The sequence below is a fragment of the Panthera onca genome, chromosome B4 (genome assembly GCF_046562875.1).
Source record: "Panthera onca isolate mPanOnc1 chromosome B4, mPanOnc1 haplotype 2, whole genome shotgun sequence".
NCBI classification, from domain to species: domain Eukaryota; kingdom Metazoa; phylum Chordata; class Mammalia; order Carnivora; family Felidae; genus Panthera; species Panthera onca.
In genome coordinates this window covers 105,379,923-105,393,097 of record NC_138345.1, presented here as the reverse complement: position 1 = coordinate 105,393,097, position 13,175 = coordinate 105,379,923, and the positions used below count along the sequence as shown (strand labels likewise).

Below are 13,175 nucleotides of genomic sequence, written 5' to 3'. Positions count from 1 at the left end.
GTGAATGTCAGCTAATGAAGCATTTAGATAGAGATTTAATTAAGTGAAATTCAGGTAAGATTGTGGGAGAAGGGTTATTCATATTGCTAATAGAACAAATACAGCTTTTTAAAAAAAACTGCTTTTAAAAAAACTTTTAAAAACTCAAATCATTTGAGTTTCTTAAAAACATACTCCTTTAACCTAAAACACCACTTATGGATGCATTAAACATTCTTTTTATATTCACAACAAAAATTGTTGATCTGCCTTTTAATTGCTTTGCTAATATTATAATTATCCTTTATGATATCTTTCTGAAAATAGAAGTATTAAAAGGTCTACAAAGATATATTGTTTCAGGGCCATTTTGAGACTTTGATAAGCCTTAGGTATATTTGTATTTGACAATCCTCTCCACCACCAAACATAATAAAATAAATTCACATGCCACATTCATGGGAATGGGAAGGGAGTGTGAAGGGAATCACAAGGGAACGTGAATTTCCCTTTTCATGGGAAAAGGGGTCTCAATATTTTTCAGAGTTCTGAATGCTTATATGCCCTACATATACTGTGCACATGGACTTTAATGAATACAATACACCTGACTGATTTTAGCACGGTAAAAAGCACAATTCACTTCAAGAATGTGGAATAAGGCGGTATGACAGGTGAATCAGTATACCTAATTGCCTTCCCAAAGCTACAAAGTTGGTCTTCTAAGGTATAGTAGCAAAACAAACCTGAGCATGTGGGCAGCACTGAAGACCACATCGAACTCTGTGCTGTCCAATTCAGCTGCTTTTTTTGCCATCTCAGCTGCTTCTATGAGGCGAGCTTCTTCCAGAAGAAACTGACCTGTAAAGTATAAAAGCAAGTGAGCTTCAACTTGGAAAATACAAATCTAATCCTGTGAAGCCATTAAAGCTGCTATGGAGGAAAATATAAAAATAGCGGTAAGCATGATTTGAAGCTAAGGTTTATGTATGCTGTACATCTATATCTCTTCACTTGGTTATATTTTATATGCCTTTCCCTTCATTGCAGGACATCCCAATGCACCTGTCTGGTACATTAATAGAGTTGGGTCTTTTCTTGTCCTTAAAAAAAAAAATCCTGTATAGACTATCGAACCAAGAAATAAAATGAATACATTTAAAGATATATTACAAAAAAGAATTAAATTTATTTTAATTATTAGTCCTTTAAAACAGCTACTGTCTCTTATGCATATGTGCAAACAAGGCTATCTATATTGAGATATATTCATTTCTTATATTCAAGCAGCACTACAATTATTGAAGGAACATACAAAAGTCCATTTAGCATTTACTCACTCTTAATTAGATTGATTACTAAACATGGAACAAATATTAACAAGTTCACATTTTTGAGATTACTTTCAGGTTTGCTTTGCAAGGTTAGAATTATTGCAGATAGAGCCATACTATTCTTTGAAACTATACCTCAAGAATTGATATAGGGTACTATCCCAGAAACATATTCTAAGGACAAAAAAAAAAAAAAAAAAGAAGAATTGGGTCCAATTTTAAGGATGTAAATAGGCAAGCAGAGAGAATAGGCTGACTTTTTGATTTTTTGCTTTATAGCTGGAGATATATTAACAGCACAAGTAATGAAGTTTGGCCCTATCTGACAAAGTTTGGCCCTTTCAAAAGAAAACCAAAGCAATGCGTAACAGTCTTCTAACCAAAAGGACTGGTCCTAAGATACAAGAGGACATTTTCTGTTTTAAGAATTTATAATAAGCTACAGATACTGCTTGTATTTAAGCATTTCTAAACTTAAATTGGTAAGAAATGGTAAGTAAAGATAAACCTATGGTTTCAAGCCTACTTATTAAAATGCAGTGACAAAGTCTTAAGACCAGAACTTAGACATCTCTCAGGTATTTCTACTAAAAGTTGTACATTACTCTCTTAGTTTGTCACCTAATACTATGCCTTTCTCATGCCTCAAAATAAACATAATTGTTAGGTCAGAAGATTATTAAGGACACAGATTTATAAATGCATTTGACCCTTGAATACACAGGTTTGAACTACATGGGTCCACTTATATGTAGTTGTGTTTTTGCTTTGTTTTCTGACAAATACAGTACACTACTAGAAATGTATTTTCCCTTCCTTATGATTTCAACTTTTTTTCTCTAGCTTACTCTATTCTAAAAATACAGTATATAATATACATGACATACAAAATAGGTATTAACAGTCTGTGTTATCAGTAAGGTTTCTAGTCAACAGTAGGCTATTAGTAGTTAAGTTTTGGGGGAGTCAAGAGTTATACACAGATTTGCAACTGTGCAGTGATCAGTGCCCCTAACCCCCATGCTGTTCAAGGGCCAACTGCAGTTACATTTATAAATAGAAGAACACATTACTTATGAAATTCGGGTGTATACTAACTATAAATGTGTTGATATGAGGTTCAACTGAAAGTATATGCTGTTTAAAAACAGCAAAATAAGAAGAAGATACTCTATGGCATCCTGAAAAATTAATATCTCATCATTTATGTCTTAGTAGAGGATACCAGGCTAAACCCATTCTTCAGTTACTCTTATTATAGGTGTGTATTTTTTTCCTTTTTCCTTTTTAATGTTTTTTTTAAAATATTTATTTATTTGAGAGAGAGAGAGAGAGACAGACACAGAGACAAAGACAGAGAGAAAGAGAAACATGAGTGGGAAGGAGCAGAGAGAGAGGGACAGAGAGAAAATCCCAAGCAGGCTCCTTGCTGTCAGCACAGAGCCTGACACAGGCCCGATCCTACACACCCTGAGATCACAACCTGAGCAAGATCAAGAGTCAGATGCTTAACCAACTGAGCCACCCAGGCACCCCTTATTATAGGCTTTTCAAATTAACACATAATATTAATTGCCACCTGCCTTCAAAAAATAATGTTTATCCAAGTAAATGTATTAACAAATATGTTAATTACTATGTGATATTTAAACAAAGGATAATGTAGGGATTTATTAATTGTTCTTTTCCCTTTCCAGACAGCTATTAACTCTGAAATGTATTCTGTATTAATAGTTAGGAAAATACAACAATTAACTGAATAATGAAGGTTATTTAGTAAAATTCATTACTCCAGACTATAGAGGGTAAAGAAGATAAGATACACTAGCTCTGGTCCGAAAAGAAAAAAACTATATAAAGGAAACCAAAGAGAAAAAGAGAGAAAAGAGGGGCAAGATACCTACACTATCCACACAGAAACAGAGGACAATGGCAAGAAGCTTATGTGATGCAGATAATGATACTGGTGGTTTAAGAGGTCAGTTTATATGCAAAGCCCCAAGGGCAAAGCCTTTCAAGCTCTGTCAGTGCCAAACACATCTATCTCTATTTATTTTTTTTTCTTTCTTTCTTTCTTTCTTTCTTTCTTTCTTTCTTTCTTTTTTTCACAGTTTTATTTTTTTATTTTTATTTTTTAATATGAAATTTATTGTCAAATTGGTTTTCATACAACACCCAGTGCTCATCCCAACAGGTGCCCTCCTCAATACCCATCACCCACCCTCCCCTCCCTCCTACCCCCCATCAACCCTCAGTTTGTTCTCAGTTTTATGTGGATCCTGAGAAACTGAACAGAAGACCATGGGGGAGGGGAAGGAAAAAAAAAAGTTCGAGAGGGAGGGAGCCAAACATATCTTTAATGTTCAACAACAACAAAAAAGGATAACAACATTAACTAGCTGTATAAAATTAAACACACAATTTTTATCATAATTTTAAAACATTTCTGGGACGCCTGGGTGGCTCAGTCGGTTGAGAGACCGACTTCGGCTCAGGTCACGATCTCATGGTTTGTGAGTTCGAGCCCCGCGTCGGGCTCTGTGCTGACAGCTCAGAGCCTGGAGCCTGCTTCTGATTCTGTGTCTCCCTCTCTCTCTGCCCCTCCCTCACTCATGCTCTGTCTCTCCCTGTCTCAGAAATAAATAAACATTAAAAAAAAAAATTAAAAAAAAACCCAAAACATTTCTTTTCCTTTATGTCAGCTTTGCCATGCAAAATGCAATTTACACACTTTGCAAGGTCCCCAAACCACATGAAACGTGTAATTTTTACTAAACAGTAACAGAAAAAAATCCCCATATGATCATTTTTAACAGCAGAATTCATTCATCATATTAACATTCAGAAAAACAATACCGCAGCATATTAGATATTTGCATAATTCCCCCCTTTCTGTTCTCGACGGACCATATATCTCAATATTCCAGCATTAGTGTTCTGCTATGATAAAGGCATAAAATATTATGCAGTGTGGACCATTTGGTGTCTGTTTTTAAACTGAACTTGAAAATGAGAATCGAGGTTGAAAGTGAATAATTATTCTGTTATCTTATACAATGATTGTTTGTTTGTTTGAAATATAGCCCAAAATTGATGGGGAAAAGAGCAATAAGCATTTTAAATACAGAGAACCAACATAAATAGGGAAATAAAGACACACTAGGTTTCTTCTTCTTCTTTTTTAAAATGTTAAAGTTTATTTATTTAATTTTGAGAGAAAGAGTGTGTGAACAGGGATGGGCAGAAAGAGACTCGATCCCACGAACCATGAGATCAAGCTGAAATCAAGAGTCAGCCACTTAGCTGACTGAGCCACCCAGGTGCCCCTAGCTTTCTTTTTAATAACTATCCAAAAAGCCTATACTGATAAGTCATTGGGGGAATAATGAGGAACAAAATTTGCTCTTACTCCTTCTGGAAGACTTTGCCTCAACTCACTCTTCCAGCAGCTTTATATATTATTGTTCCCACCAGACACTTGCCAACACCTGTTGTCTCTTGGGTTGTTGATTTTAGCCATTCTAAGGTGTGAGGTGGTATCCCATTGAAGTTTTGATTTTCATTTCCATGATAATAAGTGATGTTGAGCATCTTTTCGTTTGTTTCTTGGACATCTGGATATCTTCCTTGGAGAAATGTCTATTCATGTCTTCTGCCCATTTTTAATTGGACTATTTGGTTTTTGGCCTTTGAGTTGTATCAATTTTTTATATATTTTGGACACTAACCCTTTATTGAATATGTCATTTGCAAATATCTTCTCATGTTCAGTAGGTTGCCTTTTAGTTTTGTTGACTGTTTCCTTTGCTGTGCATAAGTTTTTTATTTTGATGTAGTTCCAATAGCTTATTTTTGCTTTTATTTCCCTTGCCTCAGGAGACATATCTAGAAAAACACTGTCTTTTCTAGAGTGTTCTCTGAATCACTGATGTCAGAGAAATTACTGCCCATGGGCTTTTCTAGGATTTTGATGGTTTCAGGTCTTTTACTTGAAGGTCTTAGATCTTTTACCACTTTGAGTTTATTTTTGTGTATGGTGAACGAAAGTGGTCCAGTTTCATTCTTTTGCATGTAGCCGTCCAGTTTTCCCAATGCCATTTGTTGAAGAGACTTTTCCCCATTGTATATTCATTCCTCTAACAAATTCATTCCACAAGGGAGTAATAAATATGACTTTAATTTTTTACTAGTACCTATTGATGCTGCTATTCCACTGTCCATAGTTTGAGAACCAGTGTCTGATAGGAACAACAAAATAAACATTTTGCACCATAATCTAGATGCTCTGTCTGGATTAGTCACCAGTTAGATTGAGGTTTTTTTGGTCGATCAACTACATGTATTCTTCCCTATATTACAAAAAATAATGGCCAGGTTACACATACACGTGTAGATAGAAAGATACATCTATATCAATAAGATATATGCAGTAAATACAAGTTTACAAACTCTTTCAAACTCTTAAAATAAGGAGATTTAAGAATTTTATCCTTCATATGTAGAATAGTTATGAGAAATCACTTCTCTTTCACATATAGTAAACAAACACATCCTTTGTGTTTGATAATTGAGCTGAATTTCAAATACACTATGAAAATCTTAAGTAAAATATATTTTGTTCTTATGTATGTATTGTACTACCATGCTTTATCATTATTTCTTTGGTTTATAATTTGTCTTACCCAAGTTAATTATCATCATCATATTTAATTGTCTTCAATCAAAGGAATAACAAAGGCAAAAACAAGATGAGAAATTACAATGAAAGAAAGTAATCTGAGTAGGGAAATACAGAAAAGGATATTTAAAGAGAAAGCATTCTCTAGAGGTCCAGATACAAAAAGTTGAAGTCTCCCCAGAGGCTAAAAAAGGCAGAGGGAAAAAGCAGTTGACAGTTCTAGATTCAAGTGCTTCTGCATTACAGTTATACCATTTCCTTTCTGGATAATTCTCTAACTGACCCCTTTAAACAACTTGGTAGATTTTTATCAATGTTTCAATAAGACAAACTGGTGAAGATCAAGCCTTCATTAATTCCTGGCTTTAGAAAACTGCCTGAAAGGTAGAAATCCACAATATAAGTTGGCCTTAAGCCTAAGGCTCAAATACTGCTTTGTAAAAATTCTGCAAATAAACTCCCTAGATTAGTTGGGATTGGCATTTTTTACTAAAATATATGAAAAAGTCACTCTTCTGATCAATGTAACTAAATTAAAGAGCTAAAACAATCTGTAATAGGTGTCATGCTAATATAATTCTCTTTGGGAAAAATCATTCGTATGTAGCTTCAAAAAATGTTCAAAGGCAAATGAAAATCTTATTTATAAAATAACACCGTGAACTTAACATTCTCATTAAATAGTTCCCCTTGGCAGAGGACATCAGTTATCTAAATAGATCCAGAATTGTCTGACTTCTACCACTACCACCTTGTCTCAAGCCATCATGTCACTCTGGATTGCAGCAATTACCTCCTGACCAGTCTCCATACTGCTGCCCTTGACCCTAAAGGGTACACAGCAGTCAGAATGATCCTATTAAAACGGGAGTCAAAGACCATCATTCTACAGGTGACTTAGGGAAACGTAATGTCCCTTATCTTGGACTACACTGCCTGATATAGTCAGGAGGGAGTTCCTCCACCCATTCTCTGACCTCATCTCCTTTGTCTCCTTCTACTCTCCCTCTTGGTCACTTATTCAACGTACACTGGCCTCTTGCTGTTTGTCTAACACATTGGAGAAACAAAGACTCCTGCTTCAGAGTCTTTATTTGCCATTCCCTCCACCTAGAGAGCTCTTTCTCCAGATATCAGAGTGACTAACTCTCTTACTTCCTGGCACACTGTGGGGATTTAATAAATACACATTCAATAACAGGAATGAATTACCTATGTCCCTATGTGGCTACTTTTTGTCATCTGCAAGTGTAAGCTACAGTCCGGCCAGCATAGGTCACCAGGCACTTGTCTATTCATATCCTCTCACCTTAAGAGTGATTTTAGGCAGGGCTGCACTAAATGGCCATACATGCTGTGTACTGCAAAATTTCCAAGGATGCTATTCACAGTGAGGTCTCTATGAATATAAGCAACATGGCAGCCCTGGTTTTAGATCTCCGAATTTCTCTTAGAAAATGGCAAATAACCCAGACATCAATTATACCTTCAAAGATATACTAATTCCACAACAGTTCAAACTAATGCAGTTTGACTAAAATCTATTATACCCCATTGTACTTTGGAATAAATTCAGTAGTCTGGGAAAAGAAGAAGAAACAATGGGTTAATGTATCCAATCCAAGAAACATATATTGTGCCTAATACACATAAGGTATGGTGATACTGGCAGTGGAGAAGAGGGAAGATAAATGCAAATTTATCCTTGAAACAGTTCCAATTTAGTAGAGGAAAGAGGAGATTATGGAGATATTTTAAGTGCAAAAGAGATGTAAATTTGAGGAGATGTAAGGTATCACAAGCTAAGTGCATTGTATCTGGATGGTGTAAACACTTGGTTTTTGTTCAACTTATAATCAAAGTTGAATATACACAAAGGGGACAAGTAAGGGTATCACTTGGAATTTTCACAAAGTGGCTATGGTCATATAATTATTAGCCAGATCATGAAAAAGAACATTACCAATATCCAGAAGCATCTAATCTTTTTTTTTTTAATTTTTTTTTTTAACGTTTATTTATTTTTGAGACAGAGAGAGACAGAGCATGAACGGGGGGAGGGTCACAGAGAGAAGGAGACACAGAATCTGAAACAGGCTCCAGGCTCTGAGCTGTCAGCACAGAGCCCGACGCGGGGCTCGAACCCACAGACCGTTAGATCATGACCTGAGCCGAAGTCGGACGCTTAACCAACTGAGCCACCCAGGTGCCCCTAGAAGCATCTAATCTTTTTTTTTTAAGATTCAGCAGATTGAAGCAGGGGAAAACCCTGGAAGATGGTAGATATATTTGGGCTGATTTTGTTGATATCTTATGGCAACAAGCCAGGCAGGTAAAGTGGAACTGTAGCAAGCCCGAAATGTTTCTATTCAGGAAGGTGAGTAACAAACACCTGATAAGATAGCGTAGGGAGTAATGCGATGCTCAGGAGTTAGACTGGCTGTCCAAAGAAGATGCTGCTAACGAGAGGTTTTAATGTATGCTAATTAGACTTGGAAGGATTAAAAATATGGAGGGGAACCTTCCCTTTTGCTTCTCTGAAGGAAGGGTTGCTGAGTGTCTCTTTCTGAGCATCCCTTGCATTTCAGGTATGCTCTTACTTTTTTTTTTTTTTTTAAGTAATCTCTATGCCCAATGTGAGGCTTGAACTCATGACCCCGAGATCAAGAGAGTCACATGCTCTATCAACTAAGCCAGCCAAGTGTCCCTGCTCTTAATCTTTAAAACCAGTCTCTCTCCCCTTCCCTTCTATTAGTTTTGTTGCTTTGTGTTTTTGCGCTCTTGGAAGCCTGATTTAATAACAGCTCTGGTTTATTGAGACAAACCCAACGTGATAAATGTGTGGTGGTTACTGGCCGAGAAAACAGGTGGACCAGCTGAGTGAGGAAAGGGATACCCAGGAGATCAATCTGGAGTGGTCACTTTGAGGTTGGGAGGTCCCCTATTTGTCCCTGTATGAACACGAGACCAAAAATTTGCCCTGAATTGGACAGGTGGCAAGGAAGGTGTCTGGTGCAAAGGAGATTAGAGGAACAGCAGGCCAAGGCTCTGTGCTCAAGTAGAAAGGAGGTCAGGAAGGCTCAGGATGCTTTATTACATTTATTTCTCCCCTGCCTCTTTCCAGAAGGGTTATGAAATGCCAGAGAAATATTGAGGAAGTTATGAAGACTGTCAGATAAAGAGTGAGAAGTAGAAGGAGGCGAGGAAGAGAAGAAGGGAGACTGGGGAGAAAGTAAAAAGATGTCAGAGAAAGAAGGAGTGGGAGGGAGGGAGAAACCTCACAACCCACTATAAGTGTAAAGAATATATATATATTTAATATAAACCAATGCACTGTATGAAGGAAAACAAGCTCACACTGGGCTTTAAACAATCTGAGGAATTTTACCACCTAAAGACGAAGGGAAAGATATAACTAGATGAAGAGTGTGACCTAATCAAAGTATACAGGTGAGTAGTGTCATTTGCTAGACAAGGGAGTTGTAAGGAAAGAAATGCGGTAGACATAAGGTCTCAAACACAGGGGAAGTCAGTAAGGAAGGGAGTGTGCCTCTGAGACTAACTTACGATGGCAATGAGAATGGAGAGGGGTGGCTCCCAGAGCCAAATGCTTATACCCTTTTCCTAGGAAGAGCTCTGAGTCTCCTCATTGCCCTCCAACACCATCTCAATGGACTCTTCTGAGGGGTTCCTTCACAGACGTGTCACTGAGGCACAGAAGAGTTAATGGCAGGGTAGCAAACTTCGGGAACAACTGTCTTCAATTAAGTGAAAGGCAGAACATAAACAAGAATCTCAAAGTGCATTCCATCACCAAATCCAAATAGCTAAGGCTGGAAAACCAGTATCTCTCTTTTTCCTTCTCTGCCTTCCTTGCTCGTTCTCTCACTCTGTTCCCAATTACTTGTTACCTATAATACTCATTCTTCTTGCAAGCAATTATGTCTTTTCTGTTCTTTCTGTCTTCATGTTGATGGATACAGAGTCCTCTTTTTCTTCGTATCTAGATTTTTATTGTCCCCTTTACCTCTGATCTCTGTCTCTTTTTTATATACCTTATCCAAATTTTTTTCTATAGGATTCATTCATTCTCCAAGGTATCGGTATGGGTCCTATTCCATTTTAAAATAATAAATGGTCATTGTGACAACTGAGCACATATGACAGGCTAGTTATTTTACAGAATTGTCAACAAATCCTCACAAGCTGAGGCAGTAGCAATCATCTCTAGATTAAGAAATTGAGGAACAGAGAAGCTAGCAAAAGGTAGACCATGTTGAAGGAGCAATTAACAGAGGGGCTGGGAGAGCCACATTCCAAAATCCATTATGCTCCCCTATCCCTAATCTAAAGCTTAACTCAGTTCTTACCACCTTGCTTTTGTGGCTTCTTGAGTCCCATACAAAGACAGATTCAAAATAATATGCATATATAAATTGTTGCTGTGGTCTGAGTGTTTGTACCTTTACTCTCTCCACCCACAAGTTGATATGTTGAAATCCTGGAGCCTTCATGAATGGGACTAGTCTCTTCATAAAAGAGACCCCGGAGAGTTACCTTGCCCCTTCCATCATGTGAGGGCACAGTGAGAAGGCTGTCACTGAGGAAGTAGGCCTCCCCAGACACTGAATCTGCATACACCATGATCTTGGACTTGCAGCCTCCAGAACTGTGAGAAACAAATTTCTCTTGTTCATAAACCACCCAATTTATGTTGTGCTGTTACAGCAGCTCCAATGAACAGAGGCAGAACTTAACTGTACCTTTTTCTTAACAAAGCATCACCTAGTTACAATTTAAAGCAAAGTGGACTCTATTGCCATGCAAAAAATGGAAGCAGAGATGAGAAAAGGAAAGAGCAAAACTAACTAAAGGCCAATCCGTCCTTCGGCAGTCATCCTTTTACTGCAAAAATACTGACTGACCATCTTTGTTATGTGAGGTACTGCAGCCAGTACGGGAACCTCTGGAGCAAGGCCACTCGGGTTACTTTCATGATTCTTTGATTTTCAGCCACAGTTTCCTCACTTCACAAACAGGAATATCCTTGCTGTGTTATCAGGAAGAGTAAATGAGATCATGTCAGTACCACTGTGTGGGGTGACATCTGGTGCCCTGCCTCCTATCTTTCCTTTTCTTTCCTCTTTACATGAGCTCTTTTCTCTCTCTGTACCTTTCAGGCTCTGTCCCTACCTTGATGACTTCAAGCTGCCCTTCCTTCCTACAGCCTTGAAGTACATGATTATGAGAGCTCCATGCCTGTGTTTCTCCCCCAAGCAGTGCTCCAAAATCTCAGCATTTTGGGTCTTTGTCACCACTGAGGACTCACCAGGCTCACATTTAGTGCATACAGTTGAAAGCGCAAGGCAAACCATAAACATATCCTAGGCTTTAGAGTGAAAGGAGGTTCAAATCCTTGCTCTGCCAACCAGCTAGGCAAAGGGCCTTTAAATGCTGCCACATATACTCCTGATACCTTAAATCCCACAGATGTAAAATAGAGAGGATATGATTTCTGCACAGTGTTAGATTGCTGAAACAACAAAAGGTACATAAAAACACCCAGCATTGGTGCAAAGACATAACTGTTGAACACTGAGCTTCAATAATAGCACTAGCATTAATGAGCACAGATGTGCCCAGCATGACACCAAATACTTTTCTTCGTAGAAATTCTCAAAACCCTGGTGTCAGGTCATACCATATTACTTGAATTGATTTAATCGTTTTAATACTGTGAAACGTCTTAATCCTCATATGTTTTATAACAATAGTATTCTTTTTGTTTTTAGAGTTAATAAGGAAATGTGGTGGGTGCAATGGTCCAAATGTTTGTGCCCTCCCCAAATCCATATTTTGAAAACCTAACACCCAAGGGGATGGGAAAAAAAAAGGGGGGGCGGGAGTGAGACCCAACTTTCAGTGTATTTGATATATATTTCATGTATCAATAAACCTACCAATAGAGCATCTGTGGATGGAAAATATCCCTGTTCATGTCCTCTGTTGACATAGACAGTGTAGTCAGGGTCCCTTGGTTCAAATGCTGCCTCTACTATTAACTGGCACTGAAGTCTTGGGTAATTTATCTTACAGCTTCATGACTTCACTTTCCTCTTCTGTAAAATGGAGACAGTCAAGCAATCTCCCCACCTGGCTTTTGTGGGGATTAAATGAGAATTCCACAAGAATTTCTCAGGACACAAAAGCCCTAAGTAAATGCTTGTGTTATTATTATATTTGATGAATTCATCACAGAAATGTGGTACTTAGTAGAGATTTCAGGCAAGATGCCTTTCTCTTTTTATTCCTATCTCATTTAATTTTTACATCTGAAATTCTACATGTTGAGTTCTGTCAAATAAGTTTTGGAAAATTATTTGTTTACTATAATAATTTTCCTGCTATCTTTTCTACCAACTACCTGAATAATAGTTTAAGACACTTGTTCTTTCACATTTTATCAAGTATATATATCCCTTCATAATAAATGTACTCATTAAAGAAAATATAAATAGAAAATATTAAGCCTGCAAAAAGAAAAAATGGCTGCAAGAGTCCAAAATGCTAAAACATCTACTATTAAAATTGCTTCTTTGGTTTTGTTTGCTTTGCTTTTCCAATGATGTGGTTATTTTTCAAAATTTAATCACTCTTCATTTACAGTAACATAGGCAGTTGTCTGTGTTATATATTCTTTATAAGTTTAACTTACGATATTAAATATTTCATCAAATGGGAATAGCAATAACTTATTTAATCATTTCCCTTTTTCGGGCATTTAGATGCCTTCCTATTTTTGCCTCTAATAAATAGCAATGGTATGGCCCAATTACTACCTTTTGTTAATAAACACAGAAAAAATATTTTCTTAACATATATTATCAAGAGAATTATTGAGAATAAATGCTAGAGTAACAAGGGAATTTATTGCTATTTGAATTTGAATTTCTTTATTTCTAAGGAAATTCTATGTTTACCTATCTTTTAAAATCTGTTATATTTCCTCTTTGGGGAATTATTTGTTCATATCCCTTGGTCTTTATATTCTGTTTCCCTTGTAGTTTTATAGTTTCTCATGTTTTAAGTAGACAGATGTTTTAGCTTATGCTTTTATGGAAATTATTTCTTATCACTTACCTGCTTGTCCTTTTACTGTATTTCTTTTTACATTAATCCTTTAA

General features: G+C 36.9%; 1 protein-coding gene across 1 annotated transcript in view; it reads right to left on the bottom strand.

The window, feature by feature from the left end:
* Window positions 1–13,175, bottom strand: part of TMTC2 (transmembrane O-mannosyltransferase targeting cadherins 2) — a 412,397-nt gene that overhangs the window by 67,956 nt on the left and 331,266 nt on the right. Inside the window, exon 10 of the mRNA XM_078449640.2 lies at window positions 726–840. Coding sequence (XP_078305766.2) covers window positions 726–840 — 115 coding nt within the window. The remainder of the gene's footprint in view (window positions 1–725; window positions 841–13,175) is intronic.